Source organism: Dendropsophus ebraccatus, chromosome 7, assembly GCF_027789765.1.
Source record: "Dendropsophus ebraccatus isolate aDenEbr1 chromosome 7, aDenEbr1.pat, whole genome shotgun sequence".
NCBI classification, from domain to species: domain Eukaryota; kingdom Metazoa; phylum Chordata; class Amphibia; order Anura; family Hylidae; genus Dendropsophus; species Dendropsophus ebraccatus.
The window spans coordinates 130243077-130261278 of NC_091460.1; the positions used below are offsets into that span (position 1 = coordinate 130243077).

Below are 18202 nucleotides of genomic sequence, written 5' to 3' on the forward strand. Positions count from 1 at the left end.
TCCCAAAATTACCAAGACACTGGGAAATAGAGAAGAAATCAGGTGATATCTTTTAGAGGCTAATGGTCCTTTTACACAGAGCGAAATCGAACGATTAACGATTTCTTAGGGCCCTATTCCACCGGACGATTATCGTTCAGATTATCGTTAAATCGTTCGAATCTAAACGATAATCGTTCGGTTGAAATGCAGTTAACGATTAACGACCGAACGAGAAATCGTTGATCTCTTTTTAAGACCTGGACCTATTTTTATCGTTGCTCGTTCGCAAAATGTTCGCAAATCGTTCGCATTGAATAAAACATCGTTCGGTCGTTCGCAGTAGATACGAACGCAATAGCGAATAAATAACGAAGAAAAACGATCGCAATTACGATCATAAGTAACGATTATTGTTCCATGGAAATGAGTGAACATTTTCAGGTCTTTCGCAATAGCGGTCGTTTGAGATCGTTAATCGTTAACGATTATGCAAACGATAATCGTCCGGTGGAATAGGGCCCTTAGTAACAATGTGTTTTTTATAACGATCAGTGTTTAGACGGAATGCTATATCGTTTGAAAAAATCATTATTGCGATCGTTGTAAGATCGCTTAAGCCCTTCTCACACATAGGGTGAATAAAACTTAGACCAAAAATGGGTGAAAAAAATCCAATTATTCACAAAACAAATAGGTGCAAATTGTTTTTGTGTTTTGCTCATATATGCAGGACCTAAAAAGAATATATAATCTTTCTTTTTCAACTTCTGCTTAATTAGGTACTATCAAGGAGGATGAAGGCGATGACCTTTTGTTGTCATCAGTGGATGAGTTCTGGTGGTTCCCTCATATGTGGAGTCATATGCAGCCCCATCTATTTCATAATGAGTCCTCATTGGTGGAGCAAATGATTCTAAACAAGGAATTTGCGCAGGTAAGATCAATCTTCTAAAAGCCATTTAGGAGAGGGATTATTTTTCAAATGGAAACTAGTCTTAATGGCCCAGATGTACCAATGTTTCCACACCAGGTTTCTGTCTCACTACTGTGTGAAATTTATCACCAGGCATTTTCATGGCATTAAAAATATGTTGTGCCATATAGGTGATAAATTACCAACATGCTTTTATTTATTTTCCAGGGAAAGGGGGCTTGTGGACTTGCTGAATTTTCTTTTGGGTGGTCTTAGGAACACCTCAGTGGGTGGCATATTAGACTCATGTGATAAACATTACACAATATCAATAATGCATTGAGGCTGGGTTCACACTACGTATATTTCAGTCAGTATTGTGGTCCTCATATTGCAACCAAAACCAGGAGTGGATTAAAAACACAGAAAGGATCTGTTCACACAATGTTGAAATTGAGTGGATGGCCGCCATATAACAGTAAATAACTGCAATTATTTCAATATAACAGCCGTTGTTTTAAAATAACAGCAAATATTTGCCATTAAATGGCGGCCATCCACCTAATTTCAACATGTGTGAACAGATCCTTTCTGTGTTTTTAATCCACTCCTGGTTTTGGTTGCAATATGAGGACCACAATACTGACTGAAATATACGTAGTGTGAACCCAGCCTCCAACTGTATTATTTTTTTCAATTAAAATATATTTTACAAAAATGTGCTAATTAAAGGCCTCTATGGTTTTAAACATAACTTTTCACCTCGGTAAAACTCCTTTAACCCCTTAACGACATCGGGCGTAAACTTACGCCCTGGCGCCATGGTACTTAGCGCATCAGGGCGTAAATTTACGCACGATGTTTCCCCGATCGCTGCGTGTTCACACACAGCGGTCGGGGACCATCGGTGACCCGATGACCCGGAAAAAAATGGCGGTCGGTGCTGTCCGAGGACGGCACCGACCGCCATTACTGTAAAAAGTAATGTTGATCGCCGTGCCGCCGGCCGGCCGTTCACGGCGATCGGGCCGGTGGCACGGCGATCAGAGTCCCACAAAATAGTAAATACCTGCCCTGGACCCCTCAGCTAGGTAGCCGAGGGGTCCAGAGCAGGTATTTGTACATTACTCACCTGTCCCGGGCTCCTGATCGGCGTCTTCCGGGTTCGCGGCGTCCTCCGTCATTCCGTTCGGTCTTCGGGTCTTTCCGGCGGTCCTCGTCGTCTTCTTTCGGCTATTTTCGGCTCCAGCCTCGTCATTTTCCGGATTTTGCGCTCTGCTGCCCCCTAGCGGCTGATATGTGTAATACACTTATCAGCAGCTACAGGGATATTCAGAATATAAAAAAAAATTATTATTTTTTCCCAAATTTTTTTTTTTTCTATTTTCCGCACCCTATCGCCGCTGAGTGTTGATCAGCATCGCACGAAAGTGCGCTGCTATTCAGCAACTCCTCCTTTTTGGCGTAGGGTGTTTTTTTTCTATATTCTACTGCCACGGTCTGCTTATAAGTGCCGCACATTGCGGCATTTATCAGCAACTCCTTTGTTGGCGTAGGTTTTTTTTTTATACTTACTGTAAAAAAACACGTAAAAAACACTACATTACACCACACTACATTGAATAAAGTTTGACACTACACCACTACATACCCCATATACTAGTCCCCGTATAAAGATGGCCCCCAGGGTGTTTTCGGCGTCAGAGGGATACGTTATTATTGCCTCCGACACCAAAACAGCCAGTGAGGATGAATGGGGGGATCCTTCTTTCCTCCATTCATCCTCATCATCCAGTGACGTGTCTGGGGGTAGCGTAGCGTACGCTGCCCCCCAGACACGTCTTTTCCGCCAGTACCGTCCCAATAAGAGATGACGGCATGGTGTGAAATTCTACACACTCTGTGACAGTACCTCAGGATACACTTACAGATTTCGGGTACGTGCAAACTGCGGAATGGCGAAGGATAACCCTTTGTGCATTCCGCAGCTGGCACCCACCGGCGGACTGATGCGGGCGCATGTCTCCACCCGTGTCATAGACTCCATTCTATGCACGGGCGGAATCCGTCGTCCATCCAAAGAATGAACACGTTGGACGGAGAGCGGAATCCGCCCGTGCATAGAATGGAGTCTATGACACGTGTGGAGACGTGCGCCTGCATCAGTCCGCCGGTGGGTGCCAGCTGTGGAATGCACGAAGGGTTATCTGTCGCGATTCCGCAGTGTGCACGTACCCTTAGAGTGTATGTAGGAAGGGACACCCGAATCCAGCCCCCAGATGCCCCCTTCCCCCCCATCCTTGGAGTTAGTGGGGAGATCGTCCGGGAACTGATCTTCCCACTGCTGGATAAAGGTTACCACCTGTACGGGGATAACTTTTATACCAGCACCCCCCTCTTCCAGTCCCTCGCTGCCCTGTAGCTTGCGGCACGATCCGAAAATATCAGAAGTAGTAATAGCGCCCTAATATTTAGCAGCCATGGAGCGGACCCAGCGCTTCTGGATATGAAGGACCCCGTATCGCACCAGGACAACATTTTCCAGGTGACGTCCCCCACACTGGAGAAAGGGAGACCCCAGAAGAAGTGCAGAGTGTGGGGTAACAGGGGGATCAGGAAGGACACCATTTTACAGTGTGACACCTGTCCTGATCCCCCCGGCCTCTGCATACTGGATCGCTCCAAGGTGCACCACACGTCACTGGGGTTCTACATTATCTAAATTCTGTCCCTTATTCCTATTTCAGGGGTCACGTTGGTCCGGGGATTATTCTGATCTCCATTATGGAGTCGGGAAGGAATTTTTCCCCTGTGATGAGGCTACTGTCGTCTGCCTCACGAGGGGTTTTTGCCTTCCTCTGGATCAACACAGGTTGAATTTGATGGACACCTGTCATTTCCAACCTTATAAACTAATAATTGGCCTAATACCCCCAAATAAATTAGAATTGTCCCTTTTCCCCAGCTAAATAGGTATGGCCGCCATTCCCATTAGAGGAAGCCATGATGCAATTACAAAGCCTCTGTGCGGCCAGGACAGTAGAAACCCCCCACAAGTGACCCCATTCTGGAAACTACACCCCATAAGGAATCTAAGAAGGGGGGCAGCGGGGATATGGCCCCCTGGTGACGGCCACATTTGGGACGTGAAAATGAAAAAAATTGTATTTTTTATTTTCTCGGCACATGTTCTACGTAAGTGCCCGTCACCAGTGGGGTCCATATGCTCACTGCACCCCTTGTTAGATTCCTTATGGGGTGTAGTTTCCAGAATAGGGTCACTTGTCGGGGGTTTCTACTGTCCTGGCAGCACAGGAGCTTTGTAATTGCGACATGGCCTCCATCCTCCATTCCAGCCTCTAAATGGCGCTCTGTCCCTTTGGTGACTTGCCCTGTGCCCATATGGCACATTATGCCCACATGTGGGGTATTTTCGTACTCAGGGGACACTACCCTACACGTTTTGTGTTCATTTTCTTTTTTAACCCCTTGTGGAAATGGAAAAAAATCAAGGCTAGACCAACATTTAGTGTAATTTTTGTAAAATTTTTACTCTAAATTATTAATCTTGTCATGTTTTTTCATTTTCACAAGGGGTTAAAAGATAAAAAAAAACATTTAATGTGTGGAGCAATTTCCCCTGAGTACGGAAATACCCCACATGTGGACATAAAGCGCCATGCGGGTGCAGGGTGAGCCTCCGAAGGGAAGAAGCGCCATTTGGTTTTTGAAGGCTGGATTTGGATGGAATGGATTTCGAGGGGCCTTGTTGCATGTAAAAGGCCCCTGTGTTGCCAAGACAGTTGAAACCCCCCACAAGTGACCCCATTATGGAAACTGCACCCCTCAAGGAATGTAACAAGGGGTGTAGTGAGCATATGGACCCCACTGGTGACGGACACAAATGTGGAACAATGTGGCGTGAAAATGAAATATTACATTTTTTACACTATAATGTTGGTTTAGCCTTGAATATATCATTTTCACAAGGGGTTAAAAGAGGAGAAAAAAAACAAAATGTGTAGCGCAATTTCCCCCGAGTCCGTAAATACCCCACATGTGGACATAAAGCGCCATGTGGGCGCAGGGCAAGCCTCCGAAGGGAAGGAGCGCCATTTCGTTTTTGAAGGCTGGATTTGGATGGAATGGATTTTGAGGGGCCATGTTGCATTCAAAAGGCCTCTGTGTTGCCAAGACAGTTGAAACCCCCCACAAGTGACCCCATTATGGAAACTACACCCCTCAAGGAATGTAACAAGGGGTGTAGTGAGCATATGGACCCCACTGGTGACGGGCACAAATGTGGAACAATGTGGCGTGAAAATGAAATATTACATTTTTTACACTATAATGTTGGTTTAGCCTTGAATTTATCATTTTCACAAGGGGTTAAAAGAGAAAAAAAACACACAATATATGTAGAGCAATTTCCCCCGAGTCCGTAAATACCCCACATGTAGACATAAAGCGTCATGTGGGCGCAGGGCAAGCCTCCGAAGGGAAGGAGCGCCATTTGGATTTTGGAGGTTGGATTTGGCTAGAATGGATGATGAACGCCATGTCGCATTTACAGAGCCCTCGTGCTGCCAAGACACTGGAAACCCCCCACAAGTGATTCCATTCTGGAAACTACACCCCTCAAGGAATCTAACAAGGGGTGCAGTGAGGATATGAACCCCTTGATGACGGGCACATTTGTGCCATGAAAGTGAAAAAATGAAATTTTTCCCTTTCACGTCACATTGTTCCACATTTGTGCCCGTCACCAGTGGGGTCCATATGCTCACTGCACCCCTTGTTAGATTCCTTGAGGGGTGTAGTTTCCAGAATGGAATCACTTGTGGGGGGTTTCCAGTGTCTTGGCAGCACGAGGGCTCTGTAAATGCGACATGGCCCTTGAAATCCTTTTCAGTGAAATTCAGCTTCCAAAAGCCAATTGGCGCTCCTTCCCTTTGGAGGCTCGTCCTGCGCCCCCTTGGCACTTTATCGCCACATGTGGGGTATTTCTGTACTCGGGAGAAACTGCGCTACACATTTTTTGTCTTTTTTTGCCTCTTATCCCTTTAAGAAAATGAAAAATTGAAGGCTAGAACAACGTTTTAGTGTAAAAAATAAATTTTTCTTTTTTCACGCCATATTGTTCGGAAAATCTGTGAAGCACCTGTGGGGTCCAGATGCTCACCGCACCCCTTGTTACATTCCTTAAGGGGTGTAGTTTTCTAAATGGTGTCCCTTTAGGGGTGTTTTTTAGGTTTTGACACCCCAGAGCCTCTGCCAACCTGAAGTGGTACAGTCAAAAATGACCAAATATAACGGAGGCGTTGAAATTCACTAGGCGCTCCCTTATATCTGAGGCTTGTGGTTGCGTCAAATAGCGCAATAGGGTCACATATGGGGTATTTCTATAAACTGCAGAAACGGGCCAATAATTATTGGGGTGCATTTCTCTGGTAATAGGTTTATAATTATGAAAAATATTGGATTACAATAAAATCTCTGCACAGAAAATTAAAATTTTCAAATTCCTTACACACTTCGCTTTTATTTCTGTGACTCCCCTAAAGGGTTAAAACACTTTCTGGATGTGCTTTTGCAGAGTTTGGGGGGTGCAGTTTCTGAAATGGGGTGCTTTGTGGGGCTTTCTAACATACAGGCCCCTCAAATACACTTTAAACCTGAACAGGTCCCTAAAAATATCTGATTTTGAAATTTTACTGAAAATTTTGAAATTTGCTGCTAATGTTTTAAGCTTCCTATCGTCTAAAAAAAATGAAAGATAGTTTAATAAATGCCGCCAACATAAAGTAGACATGTTGCTAATGCTATTTAATATATAATTTTTGTGGTATAACCACTTTCTGTATACGCAAAAAAGTTTCAAAGTTGGAAAAATGCTTTTTTTCACATTTTTTCACATTATTTGGTTTTTTTTCATAAAGATTTGTTATGAGTATCGACTCCAATTTACCAGAAATGTAAAGTACAATATGTCACGAGAAAACAATCTCAGAATCAGCCGGATAGTTAAAAGCATCCCGAAGGTATTAATGACTAAAGTGACACTGGTCATATTCATAAAATTTGTCTCTGTCATTAAGGCCATTTCAGGCTCTGTCCTTAAGGGGTTAAAGCTTAGACAATGCTAGTTAAAAGGGATGTTCAATGACAAAGATATAGTCATCATATATTAGTGTGCACAGCCAAAAAAAATCATATTTTAAAACTGCTACCAAATCAAAGTGTAAAAAACAATTGCTCAGAAATTGAAGTAATTAGGTCAAGCAAAGGGAGTGCCCCATATTTAGCGGTCGTCCAATCTTCCCTAATTATTTCAGCACTGCTGCATCCCTTCTCACTTCCTGGTTTGGCAGGGGGATCAAGGGTGGAACGCCTCCTACTAAGCTAACAAACACCTACACTAAGGCTTGTCGATTATCCGTAGAGACTTGTGTAAGCTCAGTGATAGACATACTTACCGCTTGTAAGGATCCCAGCCACCTCCTGGCATTGCAGCCCGACCACTGCTTTCAAATTGTAGTGTGGTGGTCAGGAACCTAGATAACGAGTTGACAAAACTACAGGAGCAAGAAAGGGCCCTACTACCTAACAAAAGTTTAGGCAATAGGAATACCCCTTTAAATAGAAACGCTTAGTGTCTTGACAGACACCAATTGCTAGGTTTTCCCAGATGACCTAATTATACTAAGTATATTTTTGAATAAGATATCCCTTTATCTTGGTCAATTTATTATTTCTTTTTGGCCATCTTCACCCACTGTCAAAATGATGACTATTTTATTGGACAGCTGCCATTTAACAACAAAATAATGGCCATCCAATTAAAAAAAGTTGTCATTTTGAGGGTGTTATAATTTGTTCTATTTAACCCTAATATAAACGTAATTTTTTTGTTTTCAATTTAAAAGGGAACTCTTAGCGAATCTAACCTGCTGATAGCCCCCTTATGCGCATGGAGCACCAAGGAGAAAGGTATGTCTCTCACTTTCTTCCTCTGTGCCGTTTCTGTGCAATTAGTAGATAAATTCACAGCCCGGAGCACCGTTAGGAGCACTGCCCCACTCCCATAACGCGGATCCGGCCCGCCTGCTCCTTTGATTATTATTAGAAGGAGTTGGCGTGATGGGGCGGGGCAGTGCTCCTAACAGTGCTCTGGCCATGGATTCAACTACTAATTGCAAAGGAACGGCGCCAAGGAGGAAGGCGCTCCATACAGATTAGGGGGCTATCAACAGGTTAGATTCGTCTAACCTTCTGATAGTTCCCCTTTAATTGGTAAGGAAGGTACTGCCAAAAAGTTCTTGGGCAAGATAATTCTGGATTTCATAGTAAAGTAATATGGGAGAAATGTACACATTACTACAAAGAATGTACTTCCATAATACAGTTTCATTTTTTTTCTTTTATAAAACAGCCTCTTATAGGCGGAAAATATATGATATCATCTAAATGTTATTACTCGCACTTAGTAATGGAAGAGATAAAACTTCAATTGTTAGAAACTAAAATTCTAAAATTACGCTAAATGTGCCTAGTGGATTCATGTTATGAATAGAGAAGAAGTTATATATATCCGAGTATAGTCGCCATGTCGCTAGCAGCTCATTATATCAAAATCTCTGTAGTTTTTATTCACTATTAAGTTACAAATAGTTTCTGATTACTTTTTTATCCCCGAGTACAGATGTGTATTGCTGTTGCTATTTTCTTAATATTAGGGCAATTTAAGGACCTCACCACTTGCTGTTTGACCATTGTTGATGAGAAAGGTGCTGTTGTGCTGAATGGATCCCACCTATCGGTGCTTTTCGTGCCCTTTTTTAATTGATGAATAGAATATGCCCTACATAAAATGCGAATTATTCAAATTTATATCAATGTAAATTCTGTATAATCCACTGAATCATTATATCTATTTAAGAGCGTACAAAGGAATCCTATTGAGCATTCGGTGCATTCATTACCTTTTAAATAACCATGTTTGAAGTATTGGGCAGGGCTCAAAAGTAATTACAGTGCTTTGCAATTTAATATCTAAAGCTGATTAGAATCCAGAACAATCCCACTTGGTTGTTCTGCATTTCAAATATGTAGTCTAAATTTGAAGGTTATAAATCTTTGAAATTACATTATGAAGCACATTGCTTAAGCCAAGAGCGCTATAAAAATACCTAATCAATTAGGAATTAAATTGTATTCAGCTCTCAGAAAAAGCATTAGTCCCAGCGAGTCCTAAGTACTTTACAATGGCAGAAGAGTATTTTTCTTTTAGTAAGCCATGGCTATTTTTATTAGCATCAGGCACCTGTTCACATATGATATTCTTCCATGTTGTCTCGTTGCATTTATTTTTATTTTTTATTTTTTTTTATTCTCACACTAGCCCGTTATGTTTCATCAGGGAAAATATGAATAAAATAAATACAAATAGGTTGAATCTGAATACAACATTTAAAGGGGTACTCCGACAAAATCTTTTTCTTTCAAATTAACTGGTTTTAGAAAGTTATATAGATTTGTAATTTACTTCTATTTAAAAAAAAATAAATAAATACTCAAGTTTTCCCATACTTATCTGCTGCTGTAAGTCATGCAGGAAGTGGTGTTTTCTTGACAGTCTGACACAGTGCTCTCTGATGATATCTCTGTCCCAGAAAGGAACTGTCCAGAGCTGAAGATGTTTTCTATGGGGATTTTCTACTACTCTGGACAGTTCCTATCATGGACAGAGGTGGCAGCAGAGAGGACTGTGCCAACTGGAAATAATACACCACTTCCTGCAGGACATACAGCATAAGTAGTGAAAGACTTGAGATATTTAATTATAATTAAATTACAATTCTATAAAACTTTCTGACACCAATTGATCTAAAGGAAAAAGATTTTCACTGCAGTACCATTTTAAGACTCATTTGACTCTGATAACATGAAGTTTATAAAAATATATGGGCCCAAACTGTATTTTATTGTAAATAAAGATGAGCAAACCGGGTTCGGGTTTAAGTCGATCCGAACCCGAACGTTCGGTATTTGATTAGCTGGGGCTGCTGAACTTGGATAAAGCTGTAAGGTTGTCTGGAAAACATGGATACAGCCAATGACTATATCCATGTTTCTCTCCTCATCTTCACGACGGCACCACAGGAGTTAACTCGTACCCTAGGGACAGGAAAAAACACACATGAGAGGTTAAAAGCCCCTCCCCTTCCACTTCCACCAGTGTTTTTTCCTGTCCCAACAGGGCAGGCACGAGAGGTGGGGATCCGTCGTGAAGATGAGGAGATCCCCTCTAAAAAAGAAAGAAAGGTTACCTTGCCAGCGGATCGATCGAGGTCCGCCTCCTTCCTTCCTGAGGGCAGCTGGTGGGATATGATATCCCGAGGTATGGGAGAAGACCTGGGGTCCACGTCTTCGTATCCCGTGACGGAGGGCACTCGGGTCCCTCCGCGGAGGCTCCCGTGTAATAGTGACCCTGCACACCCATGGGAGGGAGAGAGGAGTCAGCGTCCTACAGTGGGAGGCCATACGCTTCTCTCCCTCGTGTGCGGCCTACTTCCGGTGGGAGTCGCGCGGCGACAGCTGGATACTGGGCCTGGAGCGAAATCTCGCGTGAGACGTGAGCTCCGACGTCACACCGGAAGAGTCGTCACTTCCGGTCTACTGCGATAAGCGGCATCTTCAAAAAGCAGGTGAGCGGAGCTGTACGAGCTGGTCTGAGGTCTGTACGGGCTGGTCTGAGGTCTGTACAAACGGGGCTGAAATCGATACAAGCTGGTCTGAGGTCTGTACAAGCTGGTCTGAGGTCTGTACAGCAGCATGGAAGGATCCTCGTCCACCACACCTGACAAGCCCTCTCAGCCGCCTCCGGCGGTAAGTGTGCCTCTTCGGCAGCCACACTAAGGGGGGAGACCGAAAATGTGAGTGGTAAAATGCATGCACTTCCATCCATAATCCACTTAGGTCTCCCTCTAAATAGTCATACACTGTTTATTGATACCTAAATCAGATCTTACAAGAATGTTATTATATGTTCTGTTTAGGAAAAAGAGACAGGAGGGAAAAAGGATAAACCAAGATCCACCCCTGTGAGGAGATGCATAAATTGCAATGCTAAGCTCTCTTCTTCATGGCGAAAAAATATATGTTCTGCCTGCGTAAATGATATCATTAAAAAGGACAGAACTTCATTTCTTGCAGATATCAGAGAAATGATGAGGGATGAAATAAAGGCAGCACGGGCAGCAGAAACAGCTTTACCACCTGCTCCTATTGTCCCTGGGTCAGGGGAGTCTATAGACCAGCCTCTACCTCTCCCTACTCCTATAGAACCTCCTGTACATTCAGCAGCTTCTGTGTCAACCCCTCAAACAGTTAACCCTCCAGCTAACCTACCAACCTTCCTAACTCCACCCAATCCCTTAATTGTACCATCTGTGACAGGATCAGGATTTGGAGAGGGAAGTGTATCCATACTCTCTGACAGATCCAAAAGACGCAGGCAAGCTTCTTCAGAATCTGAGTACGAATCTGGTCAGATTTCAGATTCAGTAGAGATTATTTCAGAGGGAGAACCTTCCCATTCTGAAACAAAGAAATATTACTTCTCTTCAGAACGTACGGATAATCTGATACGTGCTGTTCGACAGACGTTAGCAGTAGAGGAAGTACAGGAGGAATTAGCCGCAAAGGATAAATTTTTTGCAGGACTAAAAGTGAAGGAAAAGCTAACCTTCCCGGTACATGAGACATTGCAGACACTCATCACTGATGAATGGCAAGATCCAGAGAGAAGACTAACAATATCAGGAGAGATGAGGAGACGCCTTCCTTTTAAAAAGGAAGATTTAGAGAATTGGGGTGAGATACCCAAAATAGACGCGCAGGTAGCAAAAGCTGCCAAAAAGTCTCTCCTACAATTTGAAGATTCCTCTCAATTAAAGGATCCAATGGATCGGAAGGCGGAAAGTCTTCTCAGAAAATCATGGGAGACAGTCTCATATTCCCTCAAAAACAATATTGCAGCAACTTGCGTTGCTAGAGCTATGTATGTATGGGTAGACCAGTTGGAGGAACACCTCAGGAATAAGGAGACTTCGAGAGAACAAATAATTGATTCCCTCCCTGTTCTTAGAGACGCTGCAGCTTTTCTATCAGACTCCACAGCAGATGCGGTACGGGTAGCCGCGAAAGATGGGGCCCTAACCAATGCAACAAGAAGGGCATTGTGGATGAAGAATTGGTCAGGAGATAGTATCTCCAGATCAAAATTATGTGGCATTCCCTTCGGGGGAAAATATGTATTCGGGTCAGTACTAGAAAAGATTGTGGAGAAATCAGTAGATAAAAACAAAGCTCTTCCTGAAGTGAAAGCACAAAAGAAAAAAGAACAGCAGTACAAACGCCCTAAAACTCAGGAGAGTTATAGAGGGAAAGGGAAAGGAGGCCGCTGGAGCTATCCAAAAGGGGGAAATAAAAAGAATATTTTTTACACCCCCAAATCCCAGGACAAACAATGACACCGGTCCGGTAAGGGGGAGATTGACCAGGTATCGAGAAGCCTGGTCAAACATAACACAAAATCCCTGGATATTGGACATAATCAGTCAGGGCCACAGAATAGAATTTATAGCTCCTCCTCCCAGACGGTTTCTAATTTCTCGACAATCTTCCTCAACACTACAAAAAGAGCTAATAAGGTCAGTGAAGAAACTGATCTCATCAAATGTAGTTATGCCCGTCCCAGTGACGGAACTAGGGACAGGACATTACTCAAGTCTTTTTTTGGTCCCCAAACCAAATGGCACTTACAGATTGATAATCAACCTGAAACCAGTCAACAAGTTTGTAAAATACAAACGCTTCAAGATGGAATCGATCAAATCCACCACTCCTCTGATAAAGAAAGATGCAGTGATGGCTTCCATCGACTTAACCGACGCATACTACCACATACCTATTCATCCGGAATCTCAGAGGTTCCTGAGATTTGCAGTACGAATACAGGGTAAAGTACAACACTTCCAATTCAGAGCTCTTCCCTTTGGGATCTCCTCTGCCCCTCGCATCTTTTCTGCTGTTATGGGGGAGGTAACTTCCTTTCTCCATATACAGGGTGTAAGCATTGTGGCCTATCTTGATGATCTGCTCCTTATTTCAGAATCCTCACAGAAACTCCTCCAGGACCTGGAAACCACGGCCGATCTACTCAGATCATTGGGCTGGCTGATCAATCTTCAAAAATCAGACCTCACACCGGGGGCTCAAAAGGTATTTTTAGGAATACTTCTAAACTCCAATAGACAGATGTCTTTTCTCCCTACAGAAAAAAGACAGACTCTAATCCAGAAGATTAGATTCTTCAGAGCAAAACCAACCTGCAGTATCAGAGAAGCGATGTCTGTTCTCGGTTCTATGACGGCCTGTATCCCAGCAATCCCATGGAGTCAGGCTCATTCAAGACTACTACAGAACCAAATTTTATCCACTTGGAACAAAAGTAAGTCTGGTTTGGGAAAAAAGTTTTCTCTGTCTCCCCAGGTTCAACGCTCCCTCAGCTGGTGGTTGGTACCGGAAAATCTAGAGAAAGGAGTCCATTGGAATCCAACACCCAGAAAGATCCTATCAACAGACGCCAGTCAGACAGGATGGGGAGCACGAGTAGACTCTCAGCTCTTCCAGGGGAAGTGGACAAGGGACATTGTAGGAAGGTCATCCAATTTCAGGGAGCTCATGGCAGTTTGGATTTCATTACAGCAGGCTGTGAGTATTCTAGAGCAATCTCACGTTCATGTTCTGTCAGACAATGTAACAGCAGTGGCACATTTAAGACATCAGGGAAGCGCCAAGCAAAATTCACTCAGACAAATATCGGACAAAATATTTTGCTGGGCGGAGAAAAATGTCCTGTCCATCTCAGCAACACATCTCAAAGGGACAGAAAATGTACATGCAGATTACCTGAGCCGACACACCATACACCCAGGCGAATGGTGTCTAAAGCAAGAGGTCTTCGACATGTTAGTCCACAGATGGGGGCAACCTCAGATCGACCTTTTTGCCACAAGACAGAACAGGAAAGTAAGGGCTTTCTTCTCTCTAGATCCGAAGGATGGACCGGAGACGATAGATGCTCTCTCCCAAACTTGGGACTTCTCCCTGGCATACGGGTTTCCTCCAATACCCTTAATCCCGAAGATCTTACAAAAGATTCAAGCAGAAGGAACAATAACGATTCTCCTCGTTCCTTACTGGCCCAGGAGAGCATGGTTCAGGCTACTTCAGACCCTGGCCTTGGAACCTCCAATTCTTCTCCCCAAAATACCGGATCTTCTTTACCAAGGTCCATTTTACCATCCAGATCTGCTATCCTTAAAAATGTCAGCATGGATCCTGAGAGGACAATGCTCAGGAGTAAAGGCCTCTCAGAAGAAGTAATAAATACCTTACAAAAAAGCAGAAAGCCGGTCACCTCAAAAATATATCTTAAAGTTTGGAAGGTTTTCTCATCATGGTGCCCGGAAGTAGTTAATACCTTCCCTGATGACCCAGATTTCTCTAAAATATTAAATTTTCTACAGGCTGGTTTAGAAAAAGGTTTAAAACCAGCGACATTGAAGGTACAGGTAGCAGCTTTGTCTTCCATATATGACTATAATATTGCAGAACATAGATGGATAAAAAGATTCTTAAGAAGTGCTACTAGACAGAATCCCACTATTAAGGACTTACACCCCCCATGGGACTTAAACGTCGTCCTGGAAGGATTATCTAGGCCCCCATTCGAACCTATGGAGGAGGCCAACATAAGATTGATCTCCTTCAAGACTGCATTTTTGGTGGCAATTGTTTCTGCCAGAAGAGTGGGGGAGATTCAAGCGCTCACAATACAAGAACTGTATTTTGTTGTACAGGAGGATCGGATTGTGCTAAAAACAGATCCGAAATTCTTACCAAAAGTCGTATCATCCTTCCATTGCTCACAAGAAATAATTCTTCCTTCCTTTTGCACAAGCCCCAAAAATGACCTTGAGAAGAAATTTCACTCTCTGGATGTAAAAAGATCAATTATGAATTATCTACAAGCCTGTAGTTCCTGGAGGAAAGATCAGGCACTATTCATACAATTTCAGGGTCCTAATAAAGGGAAGAAGGTTTCAAAATGTGTATTATCCCGTTGGATAAAAAAGACAATAGAAGAGACATATAACATACAGAACATACCATGTCCTCTACAAATAAAAGCTCACTCCACCAGGGCAGTATCCACCACATGGGCAGAGAGAGCATGCGCATCAATAGACCAGATCTGTCGAGCCGCCACATGGTCGTCTCCACATACGTTTACAAGGCATTACAGACTGCAGCTACAGCGTAATGAGGATCTCGCCTTTGGTAGAAAGGTTCTTCAAGCTGTGGTCCCGCCCTAAGGAATGGTTGGTATTTTCCTGTGGTGCCGTCGTGAAGATGAGGAGAGAAAAAAGGGTTAGTCTTACTGGTAAGACGTTTTCTCCGAAGTCTTCACGACGGCACCAGCATCCCTCCCTATACTGTGTGATATTACACTCACGTGGTGCCAGAAATGGTTAAAATTACACTGGTGGAAGTGGAAGGGGAGGGGCTTTTAACCTCTCGTGTGTGTTTTTTCCTGTCCCTAGGGTACGAGTTAACTCCTGTGGTGCCGTCGTGAAGACTTCGGAGAAAACGTCTTACCAGTAAGACTAACCCTTTTTTTCCACATAGCCTTAGGGCTTTATCCAAGTTCAGCAGCCACCGCTAGTCAAATGCCAAAAGTTCGGGTTCGGATCGACTCGAGCATGCTCTAATTGTAAACTCCTACAAAAAATAATGAATACAGCGCCATACAGAGACACCATAAAGAACTACTGGAGAAAGTCAGACAACACTGCTAGAAGGTAGATTCAAGTGGTATAAGGAGTGGAGGATGCACCCTGGAAAGTCAGCAAGGTATCATCATTCGTACAAACATGATGCTAATTGTTCATGTTCGTCTATGATTTTTGAACATATTTGAACTTGTGAACGTTTATGTACGCAACTTCGTAAGTTTCCTCCCACTAATTTGAAAGAGCCAATGAATGTGTGGGGAAGGAAGGGCACATCAGGTAATGTAGTAGCCATGTTCACTACTGGCATTACTGTGATTGGCTGTACGATTAGCTTCAGTGCGTACGTTACATACACGCTATAAAAACGCGACTCTGAGGGGAATTTTCTCAGTCTTTCCAGATTCATGTGTCGTTCAGTAGGGAGAGTGAAAAGAGCAGGGACAGTATCTGAATTTAGTTAGGCAGCAATATTCACAGTGGTAGTTAATCAGTGTAGGGAGGGAGAGCTGACCAAGTAGGGCTTAGAATGTTGTGAAATTGTCAGTGTAGGGAGAAAGAGCTGACCGAGTAGGGCTTAGAACATTGTGAAATTGTCACCGAGGGAGGGTGACATCATCCAGCGTTTAAGTACTATAAGGATTTGTTTCTTAACCCTGTAGTAACTCTTAACCCTGTAGTCGTCCTCTGTGAAAAAAACTAAAAACCCAACAGTCCTTTATAGGTCTAATATATATATATTTTTTTTTTTTCCCCCATTAATCTTTGTCTGGCTCTGCTGTGTGCCAGTCATTGCCAGTATATACGCACAGGCATAAAAAAGATACCCTAATGATACGCACCTCCTAATTGCTCTGCTATTATGTGTTTTACGCTTTGCACGTGATAATCTGTAGGCACCGAAATGTACGCTTCGACTGTATGTGCGTTATTTGTTTGTGAATGGCGATAACATCATGATAATTTTTTTTTTGTGTTTGGGATCTTTATCGAGCATCGGGATGTTCACTCATCACTAGTTGTGGATTATTGAACATATAATCCAACTTATTTACTAAGATACCAGTAAACAATATACTGTATTTTACATAAAGTCATTGAGTGGGGTGATGAATGATGAGTGGATTTTTATGACTACAGTGAACTTTATGCAGGTGACTACACAGCAGATATATTGTCATACTTACAGTGAGTTGCACTTTTGAAATATTTTAAAAAAAGAACATTCATTATTAATAAAGAGTTGAAAATCAATATGGTGGAATTGCATTTCTTGTTTGCATTAGTGCTGGGGAAAGGCATAATGTCCTTAGCAAGTTCAATGAAAACAAAGAGTTTAAATACAATAGTCCAATAATATATAAATCAATGTCTTCTTTGTAAGTCTTGTCCTTTACAGGTCAGCCTATGCAAAAATACATCAAGCAGCCGCTTGCCAGTCCTATACAAGACTTTTTCCTTGGATGGCCATTAGTAGTGATGAGCAAATACTGTTTGATCGAATAGTAAGGTATTCCATCTATCGAATATTATCGAATAGTTCGCCGAATATTCGATAAATGTTCGATAAGCGTTCAAATTCCCCAGCTTCCGGTTTTTACCTCCAGGTGGTCAAATAGATGTTTTTCTCTAATCGAATACTAGTTCCCATTGACTGTAATGGGATTGAATATTCGATCGAATATTCGAATATTCTGGAGATATTCGTACGAATATCGAATATTCGCATATTTCACTATTCGCTCATCACTAGCCATTAGCTATTCAGCCATATCTGTACAAATGACTAAGATCCATATTTATTAGGTTACAAAGGATTTATAACTTTCTTCCAGGACCATACTGCCCGTTTACATGCATTCATGAATTCACAGTATGAAAAGGTTATTAAACCTTTACAGTTATTTAAGTTAAAGAAATAATGGGTTCCTGGTTGGTTCTCATTTAATTTTTGTCAAAGTTTGACAGTTAATTTACATCATTTTCACTTATTTTTAGCGACCCTGTTGACTAAGCATTAACCATTTCATGACCTGGGGTCAATGATTCCTCAATGCCCAGGTCGTTTTAGGACATCAGCTTATGGGATCATAATGATCCCATAAGCTGATGTCCCTTTGTCTGCCCCCTCTCCTCTGTCCCTTGCCGCTGTTACAATCTTGTGACAGCGGCAGGGAAGAGAGGCAAGGGGGCAGAGCTCACAGGCATGCACCCCCTCTGCCCAGCCTTCCCTCCCCCTGCTGGCTTCCGTAGCCAGGAGACCGTAAGTCTGAGGCTTCCAGCTTTAATGGATACCATTGGGGCTCTCCGATTACTTCACAGAGCCTTGATGGACAGCGGACAGAGAATTGTAGAGGGAGAATTCTCTGCCAGAAGCAGTGAGAGTTGCAGTGGGTCTCAAGCTATCACTGATAGCCAGGACCCCCCGCGGATGACACAGCTCCTG

General features: G+C 42.9%; 1 protein-coding gene across 1 annotated transcript in view; it reads left to right on the forward strand.

The window, feature by feature from the left end:
- Positions 1–18202, forward strand: part of LOC138797035 (bifunctional heparan sulfate N-deacetylase/N-sulfotransferase 4-like) — a 218748-nt gene that overhangs the window by 74272 nt on the left and 126274 nt on the right. The window contains exon 3 of the mRNA XM_069976807.1: positions 762–916. Coding sequence (XP_069832908.1) covers positions 762–916 — 155 coding nt within the window. The remainder of the gene's footprint in view (positions 1–761; positions 917–18202) is intronic.